The sequence below is a fragment of the Micromys minutus genome (genome assembly GCF_963924665.1).
Source record: "Micromys minutus genome assembly, chromosome: 16".
Classification (NCBI taxonomy): domain Eukaryota; kingdom Metazoa; phylum Chordata; class Mammalia; order Rodentia; family Muridae; genus Micromys; species Micromys minutus.
The window spans coordinates 11,786,421-11,810,871 of NC_137985.1; the positions used below are offsets into that span (position 1 = coordinate 11,786,421).

The 24,451-nt window shown below is 48.1% G+C and overlaps 1 protein-coding gene across 2 annotated transcripts in view; it reads left to right on the forward strand.

Annotated features, from left to right (window-relative positions):
• SMCO4 (single-pass membrane protein with coiled-coil domains 4) overlaps positions 1–24,180 on the forward strand; it is a 46,696-nt gene extending 22,516 nt beyond the window's left edge. For both annotated transcript variants that reach the window (XM_080930614.1, XM_080930615.1), the window contains 2 exons: positions 8,700–8,775; positions 23,483–24,180. In XM_080930614.1, the coding sequence (XP_080786740.1) occupies positions 23,562–23,741 (180 nt within the window). In that variant the 5' untranslated portion in view covers positions 8,700–8,775; positions 23,483–23,561 and the 3' untranslated portion in view covers positions 23,742–24,180. The remainder of the gene's footprint in view (positions 1–8,699; positions 8,776–23,482) is intronic.
• Positions 24,181–24,451: the final 271 nt, after the last annotated feature.

Here is a 24,451-nt window from a genome sequence, read left to right on the forward strand (position 1 = left end):
CCAGAGCTGAAGAAGAGAGAAGAGTCAATTGATCATTTCTGTCAAAACAGTCTTTAATTGACTTTCTGCCTGGCCTTTTCAGGATCTATTTAATTGACTATCTTTATCTCGTTGACTCTGTCAAAGTCTTTTGGGTTTTATCCATATGTTTACAGGCCTCTCAACATCTAGCCTAACTGGACGCTGAGGTGCTGATCCACACCTATTGGGCATGCTTTCCACTCTGCTGGAGTCTGGACAGAGTCTTGGATCTTAGATCAAGAGCAGTTCAGATCTGGGGAGATGGCTCAGTTGGTGAAGTGTTTGCTATGTAGTCATGAGAACTTGAGTTTGAATTCTAGTACCAACATAGAAAAGATCTTGTGGTAAACTCTGGGTAAAACATAAGAGACCATGTATCAGAAAACTAGGTGGAGACTGAAGAAGACACTTGAGGTTCACCCCGTCCTCTCCATACACATGTATGTGTGCACTCCATACATATGTGTGCGTGCGCACACACACACACACACACACACACACACACACACACACTGAGCAGTTAAACAGCCATGTATTCCATCAGCCAGTGGGTCGTAAGAGCTGTCAGCTCCCATGTAGGTGATGCTGACACAGGGCAGGGAATGGGGCATGAATGGTGCCTGGCACTTGCCATCCTGTTGTCCAGGAAGCCAGTTATTTCTTTAACCTTTCCTGTTGGGTCTCTTGCTGGGCAGAGCCTCTGTCATACAGCCTCTCTGGCACCAGAAAGGCCACGTGGACTTGGCCTTGGCCAAGGGCAGCGCTCATCAACTGGGCATGTATGATCCTCGCCAAACCCATTCAAATTCCTTCTCTGTATCTAAGATGTTAGTGGATTTTGAAACACTGTGAGCTGACCTTGGGGAGCCCTCTGGCCTACAATAGCTGGTGACTGGAGAACCCTAGATCCTGCTTTGTCCCTGGAGGAGAAGCTGCAGTGATAATCTCTGGCTTGCTTGTGGAGTGTCTGCCCTGGGCCACACTTCTGTGACACCTCCACCCTCTTTTCCAGGAGAGGTGTTGGTCCCTCATTGTTAGAAGAGAAGAAAACTGAGGCCCAGTAAGCTTGACCAAGTTGCCCTTGTGCTCCATCAGTAGACTTTGTGAGTTAGCAGAGAGTGTGTGAGCTGCCTGAGAGTGAGTTTGCCCCACGCAGTCTAGGTAGGAGTAAGCAGATATTTCCCAGAGGACGTTCTTGCTCAGGTCAGCCGGACCTGGCTCTGCAGAGCCATCCCTCACTCTGAAAATGTTCCCTCTCTGTTCCTCCTCTCCCTTCTCCAGCAGCGGGGTGCAGGTCACACTCAAGCTCTGCCACTGAGCCAGCGATTCCTTCTTACTGTCCTTCCCCTTGTCTCCTCTGGTTAGGTCTGTCTGTCATCTCTCTGTCTGACTATGTGCATGCTGATCTATGCACCTATCCTCTATCTGGCTTTGTTTTTGATACCCGCTCTCACCCTGAAGCCCAGGTTAGCCTCTAGCGGTCCAGTGAGAGCTGAGTTCGCAGCAGTGAGCTTTCTTTTCCACTTTACTGCTCATCGTTGGCTTCTGTAGTTTTGTTTCTCAGACATGCCTGAAATGCATCTTGATTTGGGCATCTTGAGAGATTTAAAACCCTGCATTTTGTTGCCACAATTTCTTTTACTTTGCAGGATTTTATTTGGATACAGTCTGTTTTGCAAGACCTGGCTTTCCTTCTTTCTTCCATCATTAAATTTTAATATTTTTCTATTTCTGCTCTTTTATAGAAATGTGTATTTCATTTTTTAGGGTGTAATAACGTGCCTTCAGGGCCCTGCAGTTTGACTTCCCATCTGGTCTGTTGTTTGGGGCACAGCACACTTTTGTTTCCTTCTCTAAGGCAAGTCTGCCAGTGGCAGTTGTGGGAGTTAACACTCCTCTGTTGCCTCTCGGAAGATGACTTGTGAGTACCCAGCAGAGTGTTGGCCTCCGTTCTCCCATCCCTGACCCCACAGCACTGCACTAGTGTTCGGTTTTAGGACTCTGCTACCTAAGTCTTAAAAATTACTAAGATTGTATTGAACACTGTGTGTGTGCGTGTGTGTGTGCGTGTGTGTGTGTGTGTGTGTGTGTGTGTGTGTGTGTGGTGTGTGTGTGTGTGACTGTATAGGGCAGGGGTCTGTGTATTGACAGTACCTGTATCCACAAGTCTGAGGATAGCCTTGGCTATTGGTCTTCAGGTTCTTGTTAGCCATGCTGGTCAGGCTGGCCCACTCACAGGCTTCCAGGGACCTGCTTATCCACCACCCATTTTGCCACTGTGCCCAGCTTTGGACTTGAGCTTTTCTCCAACTAAGCCATCTGAATACCTTTGATTTACACAAACCATGTCTAGAAACATTTATATTTTAGAATATTTATTAAGTTAAATATAACAATAAGCAAATTTCATCCGTTGTGCAGTTTTGCATGGGTGTGTATGCGTGTTTGCACACATGTGTCTGTACATGGTCATACATGTGTGAGAGGGTGTGTGTGCGTGTATGAATATGCATGCATGTAGAGGCTTGAAGTTGATGGTGGTCTTTTACCTCAGTCATGCTCCACTCTGTTTACTTAGGCGGAATCTCTAACTGAACCTGCAGCTCACCAATTCCAGCTAGTCTAGTTAGCCGGCCTGCCAGTCTTTCCTTTCTAAGTGCTGGGATCTCAGGATCATGGCTGCCAAGCTTCATGTGGGCTTTTGGGATGGAAATTCCTATTCTCGTGCTTGTGTGGTAAGTGTTTTATGCACCACGGTGTCTCTTCAGCCGGATTCACATTCCTATTGAAAGTAACTGTTTGCAGCCCAGAACGTTTACTACGAGGAGTGGCACTGTTTGCTTGACTGGAAGCTACTGTGGTCTCCTCAGCATTCACCCTGTCCCAGGGTCACCTGGAGGTCATCCGTTGTGTGGTGCTTCATTTCTGTTGCCAGCCTGACACGCTAGAGAGAGAAGCTCAGTTGAGGAGTTATCCCCACCAGATTACCCTATGAGCATGTCTGTGGAGAATTGTCTTGGTTAATGATTGATGTGGGAAGGCCCAGCCCACCGTGGGCAGCACCATGCCCAGGCAAGTGGGCCTGGGCTGTATAAGATGTAGTCCTCCTCCTGTTCCTCCACCACCATCTTCTCTTTATGGTGTGGGATGGATAGCTTGTTTCTGAATGGATGAAACACTTAGCATTCCGGGGTTTCAGGATTTTGGTTTTTTTTTTTTTGTTTTTTTGTTTTTTGTTGTTGTTGGTTTGTGTGTGTGTGTGTGTGTGTGTGTGTGTGTGTGTGTGTGTGTGTGTGTGATACTAGCAGGTGTTAAGTTGGGAAGGATTTGGGAATGCTCAAGTAGGTTTTTACTTTGAGAATGTTTGTGGCTTTTGTTTTGTAAAGTATTAGTAGAGCAAGGAAGCTGTGGGATGGAATGTATCTCAAGCCGTGTCTGCAAGTGATCTGTGATGTGAAACTTGTGATGGCTCATAGGGCTAGGGTCCTGAGGATGTTCTTCAGGTAATAATCCTGTACCCTGGATTTTCTCTCCAATCCCTGCATTTGGAGTCACAGGTAGTTGCGACCCTGATATGGATGCTGGGAACTGAACTCATGTCCTCTGGAAGAAGTCTTTCCAGCCCTGGCCTTTCCTTTTTGCCAGACAGTAAAATTGACTGCTGGTGCTTGTTCTTCCCATACATTTAGACACATACAGGTGCACTGTGAAGTGGAGGGGTGAGTTGGAGACACCAACACACATTAGCTAGTCGCCGAGACTGCAGGTGTGTCTGGGGATTTCTTTGTAGGAGGTGTACTATAATGATGTCAACTATACCTGAGGCTGAGTCAACCTCCAGGGCGGCATATTGAACTTGTCTTTTTGGCATGTGAGACATTATGGGCAATGTACTCATTGGCTGACCAAACAATTCATAAATGTGCTTGAGAAAACCCTGTGTGGTGTGTTCTGTGAACCTGGTCTGGCTTCAGCCGGGAGGGAACCGGCAACTCTTGGTTTCCCCTTGTGAGGAGATTCAGATCAAAAAGACACATCTTCCTGTCCGTCTTGGTCCACTGCTGCCTAAATGTTGGGAAAAGGACAATTTATCATGTGAGTCTGTTTGATCAAAGCACAGGTGACGTGTAGTTGGCTGTTGTGACTGCTCAGTTGACAGCATCAGCCTTGAGGCAGAGTCACCTTGGACCCGGGTTGGGTAAGAATAGGGTGGCACTTAATGTTTCCTTCTGTGACATTATCTACAGAGAATTAAGCATCCGCATTACATTTACTGGTGCTTTCTGTTCTTGGCATGTGGCCGCAGACTTTGGGCTGACCGAGCTCTGGGAACGAGTCTTTCTCCTCCGAACCACAGGTCTGCTTAGATGGAGACAAGGCCTACGCCATCCTCGGCTACCTTGTGTTTCCAAAGCCCGACATTTTTTGTTACAGCTTCTATCTGAGTCTTGAGACATCAGGTTCTGAGAAATGGGGCTGGTGGCTCTCTCACAGCATGGTGGGCCTCGGCTGCTGACTTTTTCAGGTGGTGGCCTGAGACTGAATTAAGATGATAATTAGGAAATTTTGGATCTCTTGATTTTTAGTCTTTGTGACTGAATTAGATTTGCAGAAATATCATGAATTGCTAATTTACAAACCTTTCTTTGTGAAAATAACTCAGGCTAATTCTGGAAGTAGGAAAAGATTATAAAAAAGCATAATGCTAAACATGTTTCTATTCAGGGATAATCACTAAAACCATTTTGTTGTATTGGCGTGTATTTTGTATGCATAATTAAGATCATTGTGTGTAAATTTTCATTTTTTTTCGTTAAGCTTGAGCGTTCTTTCCTGCATTGGTTTCGGCACACTCCCGGGGTTTGCATGGGTTTCTTGTAACTGCTGTAATGACTTCCCACTTGTTGGAGTGGCTCTAAACAGCACACGTGGCTAGAGACCAGAGTGCCAAATCAAGGTGCAAGCTGGACTGATCCATCAGCTGCCTCTAGGGTTATTTGTTGGTCCCTCGTTTCTTTAGCCGTAGCATTAAAGGCTCATTCAGATTATATATATATAATATAGGGATTTGAACCAACACCCAGGACTTCAAGCATGCTAGGCAAGCACTATTTCTGAGCTGTGTCCCCAGACTTTTTTTTTTTTAAATACAACAACTGTTTTTCCAATATTGAGAAAGATTCACTAAGTTACACAGGCTAGGTTTACTCCCACTCCCGGGCCTCTGATGGCCTTGACTCTGTGCTGGCCTGATCTCAAGGTTGTTGATGACATCTGCAAGTGCTTGTTCACATAAAGTTCCATTCTCAGCTTTCAGGATAGGGCCTGCCATCTCTGGGGCTCTTGTTCAGATCTGTAAGAAGGGCTCTGAGGCTGGACTATGTGGGCTAAATTTCCAGAACCCTCTCACAATTGCCAGATTACCTTGAGCAAGAACCTGGATCCTCAGCCAGTCATTTTCTGATTGAGAAGTTGAAATGAAACACCTGCACGCCTGAGTTGTTATAACCTTTGATGGGGTGAGGGAGTGTGTGTGTGTGTGTGTGTGTGTGTGTGTGTGTGAATGTGTCACACTACTTTACATGCTTAGTGGAATGCCTATCTCAATTACAGATTAGCTGTTATTGCAGTTGTTTTTATTGAAAATTGTGCATAACATGATTTTGTATTTTAATAGCTTAATAATTTTTTATGTCACCCACATTTATTTATTCAATAATTTCCTTTTGTTGGCAAGAAGTGTTTGTGTTTTTTACCTCGTGGGTAAGGAAGGCTATCCTTGACTGTCTAGTTTTGTTCTATGTCAGTTCTGTTTTCTAATGTAGAATTTGGGAAAGGGAATTGTGGCTTCAAAGGGTATATGCGATTTTTTAGCTTTTTAATCAGTGTGGTGAGCAGCCTTCCGGAAGGCTCATACCTACTGTGTTCCTGTCAGCAGTTGAGAGATGAGAAGGCCAGTGCTCAGATCAGCTGTGGAGCACTATCCCTTCCGAGGCTGAAATTTAAACACTCCTGGGCTCTTCTGAAGTTGTCTGCAGTTAAGGCTGGGGTGTGAGTTTGCAAAGAGACCTGTGGTCTTCTGTTTTGAAATGAAGTCCTGTCCTGCTATGTCTCCGAGTTCCTTTGCTGTTCATTTCAAAGCCTGAAGGCTTCTGGAGAGTTCATGAAGTCAGTGAGGATGAGTGTTTTAGAGAGCGCATGTTAACAGCAGGGTGACTTGCAGTCTGTAGTTTTGTTCTTGTTTTCAGACTTGGACATTTAAAACTCTACTTGGTAGTACTTGAAAAGAAAACCAGTTGATTTAGTTTTGTGGCTAAAGCCATGTGCAGTCCTAAGGGATGGGTAAGAGGGCAGCCATGTAAACCAAGAACCAGCCGCCTACCTCCTTTCCTTTCCTGCAGTGACTGCTGGAGCCTGGGCCAGCCTCATCCTGGCTTCTGGCTCTGAGCTTGATTCCAGGGCCCACATCAGAGTCCCGTTTGCTCCAGTGCTGCTCAGGCTATGGAAACCTGTGTGTATTCTCCCCAGCTGTGACTGATATGACTGCACAGTAAGAGCAATAACTTGCCTGAGAGGGATCCAGTAATGAGCCACTGGGGGCTGAACGGGAGTATTTGCCAACATGAGGATCTTGTGGTAGAATTATTCTGGTTTAGTCAGGAGACCCCAAATGCCATCTTACAGACTCAGGTGACTAGGAGAAAGCAGTGAGAAGATGGGGGCAGAGGTGCCAAGGAATGCCACCGTCCATCAGTGCTGGGGGCGGGGAGAACCTCTGTAGGGAATGTGTATACTGCCTGCTTGGTTTCAGACTTGTCACCTCAGCACTGAGAATAGATGTCTGCTGTCTTACACTCCTCATGTGGGGACAGTTTGCTTTGAGCTAGTCTGTGCTCAATTACAAAATGACTCCTGATCAACTGTCAGCCCAGTGGCAAGAAACCACTAGGTTTCTAACCACTCTGTGCTTACTTTGTCACTCTGCCACATGGTGGCAGTGGCACTGGTTGGAGCATTATTTGTTCCATGAGTAAGTAAGTCTTTCCATCCTCTTTGTTTTTTGGGGGAAACTGAGGCCTGGATGAAGCAGTGGTCGGCAGACTTTCTGTTGGATAAGCAGGCGAGGATGGGCAGGTGGCAGACTACTCCAGGGCTTACTGTTGCAGGCCAGCTGCTGTCCCTGCTCCCTACTGTACCAGCTCACGAGAGCTGAATATTGGAAATCGCCGGGCTACTGAGCTGTTGTCCAGGCACAGAAGCTGGGCACATGGTAACCAGTAAGCCAGCTTCAGGAAACAAAGGACCTGCAGAGGTTGAAGGCCATTTAGGCCTTTGTTCATATTTCCAGCCCACACTTCTGACTTGGCAGTTTTGGCCACATCTTCTTTATGTGTTTTCTGAATGGTCGTTGTCTTAGAACGGTGCGGTCACTCCAGCCCGGACATTGCCCAGTGGAGTATGGGTGCCTTAACCTGACATTGGTGGTTGTCAGAGGAATTGGTGATGGCATGCTCTTTCTAGTCTTGCTTCCTAATCTTGCCTTCAGTATCTTAATCTCAGAGTCTTACCAGTCAGAGCTCCACAACACATGGGTGTTTGGGTTCTTGAAACATGTGTATTCACCAGCACTACAGCTAAAGGGGAGATATAGCCAGTGGTGGACATTGGCCAAAAGTCTGGGATGTTCTTATGTGTGTGTTTGTGCATGTATTTGCATATTGTGTATGTGAACGTGAATGTGTATATATGCATGTGAATGTATCTATACATGTGTATGCAAATGTATGTATATATGTGCATGCATATGTATATGCATGGTTGTGTGCATACATTCAATAGAATGAAAAATATATAAAGTAGTTTACCATCAGGTCAGTGAATTCACTTTAGACCACCCAGTCTAGCTGAGACACCAAAAGGCCGACAGCCACATCAGTAAGCCGGGCTACACCAGAAACAGAATTAGCCATGGCCAAACCATAACCCTGGTGGCAAATCAAATGTTTGTTCCTTAAGACAGAACATTGATAAGGCAGAAAAGGCAGTGCATTGAGTCATGTTTTAGCTTTGAGTTGTGGGGTCTGTTCCATTACTCACTTACTGTTCTTGGGTTCTCCTGACCTGCTGTTGGTGTTTTACAGGCCCCGCCCTTATTAAGCCCATCTCCCCTGAAATCAGAGCATCCATTACTAATCTTGCATGTCTCTGGGGTTTTAGGAACCGTGTTTTGGCTCTGCACTCTGGGGCTTTTTCCTTGAGTACTCTTGAGACAATGGTGTGAGACTTAAGCCACTCCCCCTTTTTTTCCCCACCCCACCCCCCACCCCATGTCTTTATTTCAGAAGCTATTATTTTCTCACTCTCTGCTTCCACTTCCTCCGGATCCAGCCCTGGGTCTCTTATTTTACAGTAGTGACTCTTGGTGGCAGGAAACAGGGATGTTCTCATGCCAGTTTAAGTTGGCAGAAGGACTCTCAGGAATGCAGGGAACAAACTCACCAGTCTCCTGGGAGTGCTCGTAGGAGGCCCCCAGCTTGGACTGAGTCTCTGGGATAGGGCAGTGGACTGGTTCCCTCCCCTGCTGCTTGGGGAAGCATGTGTCTGCCTTCTCAGCATGATGGAGTCAGGATGGGTAGCTCATCTCTAGACTTACACTCTCACTTCTAATTTCCCCACAGGAATAACTGAGGTCACCTGACTGGGAATCAGTTGACTCACATCAGTGAAGCAGTGATTCCTGAATTTGAAGAAAAGGTAAAAACTCTACTCATTCCTGGGGGGTGGGGGGAATGGCAAACAGGCCCCCTCTCTGCTGGACCTCTTCTTACTCATCAAAGACCTTCCTCAAATGTCTGCCCAGGGGCTAGTTTTGAATTAAAGTTGCACAGGATGGGGTCAGGGGTGAGGTGAGGTCTTAATTTCACTGGTTGTGCCTGGCACACTCGTCCATCTGAGCCTCGAGGCAGCGGAATAAAACAGCGGCATATAACTGTCTTCCTAGCAAAACATGTTACTTTAAACTATCCAGACGGTTCCTGTTTTCAAATTGTTTATGGTCCCAGTAGTTATTCCAAAGAAGCTTCTGATGCATCTTCATGGTGGTTGTACCCGGGTAGACAACTCCTAGCCCTTCCACGGTGTCCACAGCCACAGCAGTCTCTTGGGTGTAGATGCCCAACCACTTGCTTGCAGGTAACTGTACACACAGCATCCAGTCTCCTCCTCCTTACAGTCCTGGGAGGCAGGCAGGAGGTACTCTTTCACTGTGAGTGAACAAATGAACAAGTTCAGAAGCTCAAAGCTTGCTCCAAGGCCATGAGCCAATGTAGAGATAGTCTGTTTTCTCAATTCCTCGTAGGCTACCTGTGTCAACCTGGATTCCCACCCTTTCCAACCTCTGGTTCCTTTCAGGGAATTTTCCCTCCACCATACCCTGTAGTCTCCACCGCCAGCCTGGCACCTTGCCTCCACTGCCAGTTCCTCCTTCCGATCCTTCCACTTGGCGCTTATCTAAATGCTACAAGTGAAGTCTCATGAGTGTGGCATGGGCACACTTCATAAGTCAGTGTCTAATCAACTTGATCCTGCTGCATCTGACAGTGTTTTCTTTTTCCTTTTCAAAATAATTGCAAATGATCTTGTCAATCAAGGTGGCACTGCACACTGAATTGCCATGTGGCATTGTTCAGTTAAATGGAATTTCTAAAGAAAGAAAATCAACTTTTAATTAGGAAGCAGATTGTCAACTGACATTTGATTTGTCCTTTGATGGGGAAGTTGGAAAACAGACGCCACAGCACAAGGCCAGGTTGTGGTCCAGAAGGAGGCAGATTAGCTTGAGAGCAGGATGCAGTTTCAGTGAACCATTGTTTCCTGAAATAGGATGACCTTTCCGGTCTCTTCCCTTGGAAGGCCTTCCTCTGTATTTGATACCAGTTGCCCATGGGACTGAGCAGGATCCTCTAAGCAGGGCCGTACTCTCAGGTGTAAGTTGCACGGCCCATGGCTGATGGCAGCATTTACTGGGAGTAGTGAGTCGAGACGTCACCCAGCCTCCTATGATGCTGTGACTGAGAATACATCAGGCTGTGTACTTCCACTTGTAGCGTAAAGCAAATTCAAAAAAAGTTTCCACAGTATGTTTCCATTTCATATAAGTGAGTATACAGCCCTCACCCACATCTCTCCACCGTCCCCTTTGACCCCTACCCATCATTCCCTTCTTCCCCTAAGCAGTCTCACTTCACGAGCATGTCATATATGCATACGTCACTTTATCTATCCTCATGAAATCTAGGAAGCACACGTGAGAGCAAACTGAAATTTGTCTTTTTCAGACCTTTTAAAGCATAAATTTGCCTAATATGATTATCTCTGGCAGCATCTATTTCCTTGCAAATGACATAATTTTGTCTCTTATGGCTGAAAAAAAATTCCACATCTATCAGTTTTTCTATCCATTTCTCTTGTTAGACACCTGAAGGTTTTTGTTTTCTAAACCTTAAAGGTCTAGTACCTGTGATGCTGAGGCTGCCCCAGAGGCAGCCTGTGCTCCTAGTTGACTTGGTTTCATTGGTTGCATCTCATAGTTGACTTGGTTTCATTGGTTGCACCTCACCAGAGCTGGCTCAGTGGCAGGGACACTGGGTCACTGTCAGGAAAGGACCACAGAAAGGGGGCAGTAATGAGACCACCTCAGGGTGCCTATCATTTCCCAGAACTCCTTTGGGCTCTGTAGCCTTTTCTGTTTCCTGTTCAGCAATTAGCAAATGTGGGTATGACATGGACACCTTGAACTAACTGTGGCTGTGGGTTAGCTATTCACAGATCTCTTCTCTCCCCTCCATCTCAGCCAGGCCCATAGTAGGTAACTTGCTTTTCTTTTAAACCAGGACTTAGAGAGTCATCTGGTCATGGTCACCCTCTCTCCTTTCCTTCCGTCATGTCGTGGAGGCATCAGTGTGTCTCTGAAAGTTGGTTCAAACTCACCTCCCACCTTCCCATGTCCACACCAGCTTCCTGTTTGCCGAGCCTCTCACTGGCTGCCTCTTCTGCCTTCCTTTTGGGCTGAGAATGAAGTGTAACAGTACATCTGTTGCCCCTGTTCCCTCCTCCCCTTCAGCCTGTCAGTGGCACCCTCCTGCACTTGGGTTGTACCTCTAACCCTGTGAAAGGACAGTGTGGACTGAAGGTCACTATGACTGATTTTCCAAATGTCAGGCTCTCAAGGATGTTTTGCATGGGATGGCTGTTGTTCTAGGACATGGATCAAGGGTGGTTTGTTCCTAACAACCCCAGAGCTTCAATTCCTGTAACTCAGAGGTGGATCATTTTATTTGGGACCTTCCTAAGTTCACAAGCAATGCATGGTGAAATAACATCCTGACACTTCCTTCCATTCCTGAGTGGTCCTCTTCACCCAATTTTTTGGCATTAGAATGTTCAGTAGCTTTGTAACTCAGGAACTCATCAATAATTCTAAGCTGGTGGTAGAAAAGCCCAGCACCTTCTAAGGAGGAGGAAAAGCAAAGCTAGCGTGTGCAGCCCTCCTGCTAAACACGCTCTGTCCCCAGCTTGGCTTTTTATATCTTGACCTTGAACTTTCTCTGATGAGTGTTTACACATGCCAGCACACTTCCCCTTCTTGATCTAACACTCCATCTTCACAGCTTCCTGATCAAGGTAATGAACAGAAATAGTAAAATTCCAGCTGCAGTTTTGGTGGTCTTTAATGAACACAGCTGTTATATGATCTCAAACTTGAATCTTTACTGGCGAATCACAGCAAAAATGACTATGAGATGCCACACAAGGAAATCTACAGGTGTCGCACGCACTGTGCTAGAGCTTGTGACGAGGAGCCCTCAGAGCTCAGAGGGCCCTTTCTTCACCTTTAGAGTAGAAAGTCATGTGACCTCTATGGTGGGGTCTTAGAGGAGAACTCCCAATTATATTAGACAGTAGGAGGGATAGGTCTGTCAAGATTGCAAAGTAGGTAGTTGTGGGTGAGTGTGGGGCAGGCATGAGCTCGAAAGCAGGCAGGAACTAGATTGGAGGGCCTTACATGGGGACAGGGTTATATAGTGAGTTCTGGGTCAGATTTCTCTTTGGAATGTGACTGCCTTCCTAAGATCCCCTGAAAAACAGCAGTGTCCCATTCTGTGTCCTTTCCTCTGTTATGTATTTATCCTGTGTGTTTGCATTGGGATGGGGATGTACTATGGCTGTATGGAGGTCAGAGAACAGCGAGGGAGTTGGTTCTCTCCCAGCATGCAGTTCTCAGGGGTCAAACTCAGATTGTCAGGCTTGGCGGAAAGCACCTCTACCTGTGGAGTCATTTCTCCAGCTCTTAATCTGTTCTCATGGACGTGAGACTCAAAGTCCTAGACTCCACGTTGTGAGGCCTGACTCCAGTTTAGTGACTTACCAGGAAGATGAGATGCTGCTGAGATGCAGAGGCCCAGTGGACACACTCCGGCACTGCTCGCCAGGCCCTGCTATGTCAGCAAAATCTCAAATTCTTAGCAGTTTCTAACTGCTGGGAATCTAGATATTTAACGATCAGTTATTGTTTGCTTGGCTTTCTCATTATTAGTCTGACAGGTTGGTTTTTAACCCTGCATATCGAGTAATGCATATTTATGCCAGTGATATTTTCATGCTGAAAAAGTTTCCAGTGACTACTTTCAAACAGGAATGGGGTTTAGATGAGTCATCTGTACTTTCTGCTGAGCACAGTCACATCTCCCATATCTGCTGCTGCAGCGATTCTGAAGTTTGCCGTATGTCTGCTGGTAAGGGGAAGTGAGGGGGATGGGCAGGCATTTCATGCTTTACCCTGCTCATCTGAGCAGGGCTTCAGAGGGTTTAGGTATGCTTTCATACCTTGGGCTTGAGAGAGTAGTGAGTTTAGGAGAATTTACAGTTAGGCACCTGTTTTGGCAAACTTCAGGATCAAAGATCAGGCCTGAATTCAGGGCTGTGGGGATAGAGGAGAGAGGGTCCCTGAGAGGCTGTATCTGGAGAAGTGGGTGAGGAGTGGCAAGGATAGGGCTTCTGCTCCAGGGGGTCACAGAGGGGAGGCCAGGGCACGTCCATGCTTTCAGCTCCAGCTGTATTAACAAGAGGAACAGGCTGGTGACAGCAGTCAGATGGGAAGGCTTGAAGTAGCAGTGTTCGCCCACTGTGTGCAGACAGATGTGACTGGATGGGCTGCTCTGGGGCCAGGTTCACACTCAGCACCATGTGGCACTGGCAGTGGGAGGCATGGAGGCGGATTGGTTCGGTGGGAGGGACTGGGAGGCAGGTCAGAGCGGCACTAAAGTCACTGGGTCTGCAGCTCTCTCTTATGTGGCGGCAGTGAGCTCAGATTCTAGGTTTAGTATTGCTGGAGCCCCCGATGAGTAAGTCAGCAGCAGTGGGTGGCGGTGGCAAGGCCAGGGAGCACACAAGCTCTCCCTGACGTGGCCGTTAGAAAGTCCTTATTGATAGTGAAGACATGGAGGTCTGAGTGGACAGAGGCCATGGCTGACCTGGAATGTAGGGAAGCCTGAGATGGTGGGAAGCCCACCTTCCATGTTCGAAAGGCCCTTTGTTCTGTATAGTTCACTCAAGCTGTCCACCCTCCGTGTTCACTTTAGTCAGTCAGCTTACAGTTAAACCAAAAGACAGTGTCTAAATTCAAGGCCAAACATGCATCAATTTTTAATGGCAAATAAACTTTAGTAGCCAAGGTCATCTTTTGGGGGGGGGGGCATTTTTCTTCTTCCACCCCAAGACCCACTCTTAGGAAATCCTCATGAACACACACTACTTGGTAAATGTTGATTGCTCCCAGTTCACTGCCTGTCTTTTGCAGAATATTTGATTTTTTTGAGGAGCCTGTGGCTACGGTGAACAGATAACAGGCATCAGCATGTCACGGGTCTGCTTTGGTTTGTTCTGAATTGATCTCTCCAGTCCTGCTTTCCAGACCGTTGATCACATCGGCCCCTCTGCTCTGGCTGCCCTGGCCATCTTTCTGAACTTGACACATTTCAGGCTACTCCTCCTCCACCTCCTGTTTCTGCCTGATACCCTCCTCTCCTCCTTTTCATCAGAGAGGCAGTCCTGCATCTGCCTGCTCCAGCCCCTCCTGCTCCACCTCTGTTCACAGCTTGCTCCTTCCTCACAGCACAACACTGCTTCCACACAGCACATGGTCGTTTATTGCTCTCTTCCTCGGAGCTCAAGTTCCAAGAGGCCAGGTTCCACCATCAGCATCACCTGGTGAATAGTGACTGTTTCCTAGGCGTATGGGTCAGCCATCATGGTCACCACAGTGGATCAGCCATGGCCATGAGGGATGTGCTGGGAAGTTTGAGTGGAGGTCCCAGCACGATGGCTCATGACAAATGTCTGTCCTCATCTCCAGGGTCAGCCCTGCAGGTGGGTTGAGCCACAATTTATTCCTTCCTTTCTTCCTTCCTTCCTTCCTTCCTTCCTTCCTTCCTTCCTTCCTTCCTTCCTTTTTTCCTTCCTTCCTTCCTTCCTCCCTTTCTTCCTTCCTTCCTTTCTTTTTGAGATTTATTTATTATATATGAGTACACTATAGCTGTCTTCAAACACACCAGAAGAGGGCATCATATCTCATTACAGATGGTTGTGAGCCACTGTGTAGTTGCTGGGATTTGAACTCAGGTTAGTGCTCTTAACTGCTGAGCCATCTGTCCAGCCCGAGCCGCAATTTCTTTAGCCAGAAGGGCCCACATACGGTTTTGGGGATAGGCAGTCGCTATTCTTTTTTAAAAAACAAAACTGCAGACAGCCCCTCACTCCCTACTTTACTTACTATACTTTAGCTTAGAGGTAGGTTTTCATTCATTTCAGAGGTTCAACCGACACTGATGTTTCTGGTACTTTGGTTGCTGCTGAACCCTGTACCTGTAAGAACACAAGGGCTGTCGTCATGTCTAGGAAGGAGAGGGGGGTGTGCCTAAATCTTGTTGCAAGAACAGGCTGACAAGTTCTGGTTAAAAGACATTTTCTTGTTTGGGGTACAACATACTGCATCAGCCACAGGTGAGGCAGCCACAGGGTGATGTGTCATGTCCTCTCGAGGACATGTTTCCATCTGTGGGAAATGACAGAAAGAGTGTCAAACGCAGATAGTTGTTGGGTGAGAATGTAACGAGCTTACTACTGAAGTTCCTCAGGCTGCTCTGGTTTGACACTGAACCATTACCCATTGTGTTCTCAGCCCAGGCTGACTCTAGAATCTCAATATTGGCTTCTTTTCTCTGGGATGAGGGCCTAGTGACCAGGGAGAGCGGGAGGCCTGAGGATGTTGTCAGGGGTCAGTGAGAGCCACAGAAAGCCCCCTGGTGAAATGTGACAATAAGCACAAGACTGATGTTGCAGAAGGTTTCCTGACATCTGAAGGTGACAGAGCAGATAAAATGAAGTTTTATTTATTATTAGACTGGCAGTGCCCCAAACCTGGTCTTTAAAGAGAGCTGATCACCCCGTTCAGCCTATTTCAGACGGAGAAGTTAGAGAAACGACTTAAACTAAGTATATCTAGTGGACTGGTCTGAACCTATTAGTGGGTTCTCCCTGAACCTTGCCTTAGTCCTAAGCTGATGTATCATTAGCCGAGAGATGATGTGGTCTTGCTTGGCTTGCCCGCTGTCTTGAATGTACAACAGAATAGCAGAGGAAGTTGAGGATGCCTGTGGGTTTGGATTGGATACGCCATTAAGGAATGGTGGTGTTTGGAAAAGCTGGCCACATTCCTGGGCACCTTCACATGTGATGTTGCTTACATCTCCAGGAACCGCTCCATTGGGTAGAGAATGCTCCAGAGTAGAAGGGAATGGCAGCAGCCATGGGCATTGTCTCTTTGACCCAATTGCAGAATTCCTTCTGCAGTCTTCAGTTCACCTTCCTGCCTCCTTTGGCCTCTCCTGGAGAGAGAAGGATCCAGCCTAGCTCTCTGTAACTCCTGCTTATTGGTTCAGGTCCATCTTCTGGGCCACAGCTTTGACATTCAGCTCATCCCTTGTTGATACACAGAGCTGTGGATGACGGAAGGTGTGTGAGAGACCAGCCTGTGCTCAGGAGGTCCCCTCAATACCCACACACCTCTGAGCCAAGGTTATTTTCTCAGAAACAGGAGATGCATGCAATTATAAGTTAGTCTGGGAAATACGGCAATAACTGAAAGTCAGAAGGGAGGCTGTGTCTCTGTGGGCATGGTAGAAGGAGGATTTAACACTGACTTCTCTCAGGGGCAGTTGGCGTACCTTGTTTTGAGATGCACGGCCTATGACAAGCTGGGCCTTGGGCTGCACCATTCACTATAGCCCCTTAGCAATTCCACGTCCTTCTGAACAGGCATTCTGTGGCTTTTCTGCTCTTGCTCTCCCTGCCTGCCGGGCTGGTGTTTTCTCCCCGTATTACGCTTTTCTGCACAGCTGCTTTGCCATTACTCCCTGTCATGAGAACTGATTGATGGGTGCTTGCATTAGACTCGGTGTAGTTCTCATACTTAGCTCCCCGGGTGCAGCTACTCACCCCACTTTGAGGTGAGAGTGAGCTGCCCAGAGCCCTCAGTGAGTGATTGTCTGCTGAGGGTTTCTTCCTCCTTCCTGCTTGCCTCGTCCCCCCCACGGCTGACAGAGGCTCTGATGACCCACCTGTGGCCACATCAGTGGGCAGCCCTTCCCCAACACCATCTTCACTTGGCCTGCAGGACGCCTGGCCCACTCATTCTTCCTGACCCTCTTATCTTGCTGCTCCTTTAACTCCCCAAGGTCCATGCATTGGCTGGTAGCAGAGCATGGTTCTCGGACCCTGTGCATTTGCATCAGCTTTCTCAAACCATCTCCCTTCTCCCATAGCTCCCGAGACTAGACCAGCTTCTCCTTGAACAAGGCCTTGTTCAGCTACCTGCTCAGAGTCTTGATGTGCTCTAATGGGCTCTCACAGTTGTGTCCAGGTTCCTGTTAACCTGTGTCTTCCACTCCAGTGTCTTCTCCACCAAGGTCTGTTGTTCAGATCAGTCTTTAGTCTGTTTCTGCCTTTCATACCATGTTCCCCATCAGTCTTTCGAGGTACACCCAGCATGCGACCATAGGTGTCCTTCCCCTGGACCAGTTCACCATACCACACATGAAGGATTCGTTAGATTCATCACTGAGCCCCTTGCTTCCGTCTTTGCCTCTGGAGAATTTTCCCATAGAGTTCTTGTAAAACGTTAGCAGATGGTTTGTGGGTCTTCATCTTGCTCTTGGCCTGTTCCAGTGTTCCGATTTTTCAGCATGATGCTTGAGTAAAATAAAATAAAATAAAAAAGAAAGGACCATGACTGCTTCTCAGTGTGGTGGAGGAGAAAAGTTATAGATTTGTGGGAGAGTGCAGCCAGAGGCAAGGATTTCTGGGAGAATTTGGAGTGGACATGACCCAGAGCCATGTGAGGAAGGGGAAGGACATGGGACAGGGGAGAGCAGGGGAACCAGGTGCATAGCCAGGAGGCCCAAAGGTACAAATAGAACCAGTAGCCAAATGGCTGGATTATATAGGGAAGAATATGGCAGCCAGGAGGGCCCAGTAACAGGTAGGGACTGGGGGGTTGAAGGGAGGGGTGGCAGATTCTCTGCAGCCCTCTGCAGCCTCGCTGCTCTCTGGCTTAGGATGAGGTACGCCACACATGCCCACCAGGGGACTCTGCTCTGCTCTCCGCCCAGAAGTTCATCCCAGAAATCTTAACAGGCTGTTCCTTACCTTCTTCTAGGGTCCCTTTCTCCTGGAGCCCTCTCCTGCCATTCACCAGAAAGTTAGCCTCCTGGAGGCCAGTTGTCTAGCTCCTGTTTCCTGTGAGTGAAGAATTCTTCCTGCTTAGTTCCCAGCTGGGTCCTTGTCCCAATGTATAGTGTACATTAAGAAATAGTTGAATCAGAGGTATTTTTTTAAATCTCTAATTCACAATGGAATAATTGAAGGTCTAAGAGGGATATGGTCATCCAGGGCCACTGTCCCTAGAAGTCCTGAGGTAGGGCTGAGACCCTGCCATGCCCTTAATTGCTCTGCGTGCGATGTCTGCCCCTGTTAAGTAAGGCTGTGCTCAGGAAAACACTTTGCAAACCTCAGCTGCTAAGAAACGTCACCCACCTAAGGTACTGAGAAGTTACTGTGTTCTTGGATTTCTTCTTAGACATGACTGATCCTGGTTTGACAAACGGTGTCTTATTCATTCTTCTTCTCTCACTGTGAGGCGTGCTTCTGTCTGTAGTTCTGGTCCCCTCAGTCTGGTCGTGTTTCCCGACCTTGGCTTTCAGCGGTAGAGGACAGAGGAGCCGGCACCTGCATGGCTGTCATTGTTCTTGTGTATGTTTTCAGGAAAGCACTTATGTTAGCAACAGGTGCTCAGCGGGAGTCAGGTTTTTCATCTTCCTCAGTCTCCCTAGTAACCTGCCTGCCCTTTTCCCCTTCTGTGTGGCAGAGTGGAGTGAAGTGATCTCAGTAGGAGAAAGAGGCTCCGGAGACTATCTTCTGTGGTGCTTGGGAAGTGAGGTCTACACGGAGAACAGGAGAGTCTCTGCCCACCATGTGTTGAGTGGTCATATAGAGTGCCACAGTCCTCAGCAACGTAACACAGACCCAAGGCCAGGCCAATCTGTACGGGGTGGGCACATCTCTACCTCTTGGCCGCCTTCATGTGTCCTGGGCGGGTGTAGTGATGGGCAGAGAGAGCTGCGCTGACCAAGAGGCTCTTGGGAGCTTCTCAGCCCTCACACCCTGGCTCTTCGGGAGCAGATGTATGAAGCAGTACCTGAGCTGCAGGAGCTAGGTTGGAAACAGCCGTGCCTCTCACTCGGGCCTCTTTCTATGGTATAGTTGCGTGTTGGTAGACTGCTAGTAGGGGAGGTGCCTGGGAAACAGTAGCGACTGTTCTTACTTGGAGGTGATTGGTGGCTCCAAGGAGTAACAGAGAGGATTGGTGGCTTTGAATCGGGGTCTGAGTTCAGATCCTGAGCCAATTATTTCCTTGTTAACTATTCCATATGTTTATTGTGGGTTTTCCTTGCAGTTGACTTTGTACTTGTTCCTTATAGCCTTTGAACTTGGAAAACTCACTGTACTTATCTTACTGAATTTCATCATCTAACATAGTAAAAGTGGCAGTCCTGCAGGACTGTGGTAAACACAAAACAAGCTCCTTCCTTCAGCTCTTCCCACTCATGGTTTGCTCAACAGCTGCTTCAGTCTGGCTTTGATCCTCCATTCAGCACACTGAGTCTGTGGAGTTCGAGCCCCGGGGGCGGGGAGGGGCGGTTACGTTGCCACCAAGATACATTTGCAGTCCCTGAGAAGTCAAGGGTGGGAGGTTGAGAGTGATTGAGATTGGCCGGGGTTGTGGGGGGCTGTAGCAGCTGACAATACCTGGAGGAGGGTGCTCAGGGGCAAGTACTGGATTAATTGTGGGCATAGGTTCTCCAGCGTGTCAGTGGCACAGGGTCATGCTGCTGTGAGGGGCTTGGGAGAACCAATGGCACTAGGCTGTGAAAGGCCTGGAACCCTGTTGTGGGTGGAGCCTGTATTGGGACTCCTTACTGTACTATTCAAGCTCAGCAGTTCTTGCTGAGTGTTATTCAAGCTTCTCAGGAAATTAAAATGTCTCCAGGAGCCAAATTAAGACAGGAAACAGGTGAGGCTAACTTTATCTAAGCCCGAGTATCCAAAATATTATCATTTCAACATGTAATCAGTATGTATTATGAACTTTTTAGTGAGGTATTTTACATTCTTCATTTTTGGCAGTAATCTATCAAAATGTAGTTGGTATTACGCACAGCTTGTTTTGGGATCAGCCACATTTAAGGTTTCCTAAGTTATGTCTGTGTAGGTACGTGCAGTTGAGTACAGGCATCTGTGGAGGCCAGAAGAAGGGATCACATTCCCTGGAGAGGGTTGCGGGCAGCTAGAGCTGCCCTATGTGGATACTGTAGATGAAACTCAGTCTCGGCAAGAACATTGCTCATGGCAACTGTGAGCTAGCCCTCCAGTCCGCTGGCAGAGGGTTAAATGCTCAGGCTTCAGTGCCAGGCAGAGCTGAGCTTAGCCGGTGTGGGATGGAGGGATTGGGAGTAATCTTTGTTCTCTTAGCCTGCCCTTGATAGCAGGAACCAGCCTTTGAACACATCTGCCCAGCAGCTGATTTCTTACTGAGGGAAAGAGAAAGGGAGGATTCTATTTCCATAGTTATGCAGTAAATTACAGAACAAAACAAAGCAGCAGATGTGGTCAGATTTCCAGCCTCTTGTACAAAGACGGCCCTCTCTGGGCTGTAAGCCTCTGTGTGATTCCCACTGCACTGCACTCTGTGGCCCACTGAATGCACTGGCTACTACAGGTAGTAGGTTGGCTCTGGTGTTTCAGTAACTCAACAAAGCAGCCTTCCTATCCCATCTACAGAGGAAAGTCAGGTCATGAAAAACTCAGCACCTCACCTGGGGTCTTGTAAGTATATGTGGCAGAGCTGAGACTCGGCCCTGCTCTCAGCCAGGCTCCTGATTCCAGCTGCTGCCCGACTAGGATTCAGTGCCATATACTTTATGATCTTTAAAATGGGGAGAAAGAAGTCATTTAAGAACATTGCACACACACACATCACATACATATCTAAGTGTGTGTCCATCAGTGTGCACATGTGTGGGAGACTAATGTCATAATCATAACCATAGCAGTTCCTCATCTCCTCCACACACCCAGCCCTACATCCAATCTCCACCCACTGGCCACTTGGAATTCCAGAGTTGGCCAGTTGCCATAGGCTTCCATTGGTGGGGTGGGACATAGCCTGTGAAGTCACAGTAGAATCAGGTAGAACCCAGTGTTTGTGATGTTTCTGGTTCCTCTGTTAGGGGAGCTAGAGGCTGTGTGACCAACTGGTGGCGTCAGCTTCCTTCCATCTTTCTGGGTATATCAGGTATGCACACAGTGATCTCCACACTGGGCTAAAGGTCCGTCCAAGAATGTAGCAGTGTGCATGTATAGGGAATCCTACCGGGGGTCAGTCTCGGGGAAGCCTGATGAAATGGCCAGCTTAAGCTTAGCCTCCTTCTTCCTCTCTGCAAGGCCCATCAAATGTGGCCCCAGAGACAGCCCAGGGCAGGAAGGTCTGTGTGGTGTGCCCAGAAGGTGGTGGCATTTTATAGTCAGAACGTGGGGTTGGCAGTGGAGTGTGCTCCCTTCTGGAGTAAGCGGGGGTTCTGGAGGAATACTTAGATTCTACCTCTATTCCGTGTTCAGTGCAGAGAACATCAGAGTGAGCTCATGGCGAAAGAGGCATTTATCACCACGGAAACTGCTAGAAACCCAAGAACACAGGCCTTGGTTGAGCTTGGTTCTTCCAGGTTTGAAGGCTGCCTCTTTGTTCCTGATTGCCACCATATCCTGGTCCCCACTGTTGTCACACAGGGTACTGAGTAGCTTCTGTAGTTCCTTCTTCTGTGTGCCTCAAGGGCACACTCTGTGCAGAAGCTTGTCCCACCATAGTGGCTCATCATGCTTCTCAGACTCCAGAATTGCAGGCCAGTTGACTCTGTTTCTTTTTGAAGAAAGCTACGCATTTCCAAAGTTGTGGCGACATCTACAAGGTACAGCCTTGACCCAGAAGAACAGCAGGTTTAGGCTCTCAGACTAGCCCTTGGAGTCCAGTGTGCTCACAGAGCAGGGCCTACCACGTGGGCCATTTCTCCCTGTTGGGTCGTTTTCCTTTTGCTATAATTATTTCAAGCCTCCCTTGCCTTAGACCAGCCTCCTAATCAGCTAACTTTCCTAGTTTACTCCCAAAACAAACAAACAAGCACCCCCTCCCCCGAACTTTCCAGTTCAACCTTACCCTTACCCAGGTAGGCAGAACCACCCCTCTTATGTCTTCAGTTCAGACCTCCCACTGCCATGTCACTTCCTGGGCAGAACTACACTTCCTGTCTCTCCTCCTGTGTGGACCCACCCTCCTGTGTGGACCCACCCTCCTGTGTGGACCCACCCTCCTGTCCCTCATCAGCATCTTCCCTGTCCTCTCTCCATTGCAAGTCCACTCCCAGCTCTGATCTTCTCACCCATCGTTAGCAACAGGACTCATTCTGCTTACCCTCATCCTGAAAATAAAATCAGAAAACTCTTTCTGGCCATACCATCTTCCAGGAGAAATTCAAGCCAGCTGTCTGCACTTCGCTTTTCAAAATGTGTGCCGTCTTTCTTTACAGTTTGGGGGAATATGGAGGTGTTTTCGCCAACATGGTAATCAGCTGTGCCTTGAGTGTGTTTAGTCAACTTGTTTTATGACAAAATTCAAGGAAGAAACATGCCCACTTAATTCTGAAGCATGCTCTTCCAAGACAAGAAATCATTTGGGACATTGGTAGCTGTATGCAGTTGGTTACAACCAAGCTCATGCCCTGTTGAAATTCCTCACAGCAGCCTTGGTGCAGTGACTAATGGTACAGCTTGTATTGGCCTTGTTTCTTGTCATCTTAGTAGTGACCCTGGCTTTCCTGGGCCCTGAGCATTCATTTCAGTTTCTTTTCCTCTTCTTCATGTCTCCTGACCCACAGCTTCCAGGCTGCACTGTGTAAACAGGGTTCAGTCCAGGTCCTCCTCTGTGTGCCTTGCTGTGGTGACCTCCCTAGTTCACTGAAGATCTGCAGGCAGACTCAGCTTCAGTCTCTCCGCTATCTCCTGGATATTTCCACAGCAGCCCCCGGTTGACATCCTTACACGTGGGCAGGTGTGAACAGAGAGTCTTCCTGGGATCTTGTCTCCCCAGTCCTCTTGTCCTCATGAATCAGACACTGCACCGTTGGCTAGAGTGGCAGCTTACTGCAGGGACTCAGGTGCTGTGGGCCAGCCTGAGGGAACTGTGGAGACCAACTTAGTGAACTAGTAAGTTCAGGGTCACCTACAGGAGCAGAGTGGTAGGAAGGAAGCTGCGTCACAGAAACCCCACCCACTTCCCACAGCCCTGGAGCATTCTGTACAACTCGCAGGCAGATCTACGGATCAGAGCCCGTTCAGGCGGTCCAGCTCATCTGTCCTGGGTCTCCTCAGAGGTCCTTACTCACTGCTTATGTAACTTAGGGGAGGGGACAGCCTTATCCATCTGGTCAACTTCTGGGACTTCCTGATAAAGTTTTTATGATTCTCCCCTTTGAACTTCCTGAGTCTTAAAAGGAGCTTCCCTTCGGGATGGCATGTTTGCTACACAAAGGAGGCCAGAGCAGGTGTAGGGTGTCTTCATCTTTTGCTGCCTCTGCTCCCATGTTCAGGCGCTCCCATGTTCAGGCACTCCCGGCCTAGGGTGTGGATGCTGGGGTCTGAGCACAAGCCCTCATGGGTGCAGTGCCAGTCTCCAGCCCTGAGATTTCTTATAGCCTTTGTTCCATTCCTTCCTGACCACAGTTTTCTCCTTGCACAGGTCTCCTGCCTGGACGGAGGAGTGTGGCCCTTTCTTCTGGCCCTGTCTGGACATATCTTTCCAGCATTATCTAGCGAAGATGCGTCAGCTCAAAGGGAAGCCAAAGAAAGAGACATCCAAGGACAAGAAGGAGCGGAAGCAGGCCATGCAGGAGGCCCGGCAGCAGATTACCACTGTGGTGCTGCCTACCCTGGCTGTGGTGGTGCTCCTCATTGTCGTGTTTGTGTACGTGGCCACGCGCCCCGCCGTCACCGAGTGAGCACCTTCATTCCGGCTTTCCTCTGCAGAGATGTCCGCAATGCCGAGCTCTGAGCAGGAGTGCCCTGTCTCTTCTTGTCTTTGACTTGATCAATATTTCTCTACTTTGGGGGGGGGGGGAATAAGGAGCATTTTATCAGTGAATGTGCCATTTACCTGATGGTCCACTTCATGTGCCTTTCAGACTTCAAAGCAGTGTGTGTGTGTGTGTGTGTGCGTGCTGGCGTCTGTGTCCCTTTTTCTCCTGAAATCGATGCATAGCTGCACCTGGGGAGAGGAGGCCTCTCTGGGTGAGGCTGTTGGGTCAGAGCCGCCCTCCCATCCAGCAGCATGCTTCCCGGCTCCCGTTCACAACTTTCTAAGGGGACAGCCTCTCTTCTCTGTGCTTGATGGGATTTGAAATATGTTGACTCAAGGTGAAATATTTATTTTTTGAATAAAGGAGATAATAGTCTTACACTGGGTATCGATCTTGGTTTTTGTGTGTGTGTGTGTGTGTGTGTCCCGTGTCCTGGCCTGGCCTCATTGTTTACTCCTGCTCTCCCTAAGCTGTCCCCACCTCTTTTCACTTGATGCTATTCTATACTTGCAGGAAAGGATGTATTCTGACTGAATAAGTTTAGAGAAGGACAAAGTGAGTACTGCTTGGCTTCTTTTGCTTAGTGAGAAGTCTCTGGAGTGTGACCACACAGGTCCCTCCTGGTTATCCTT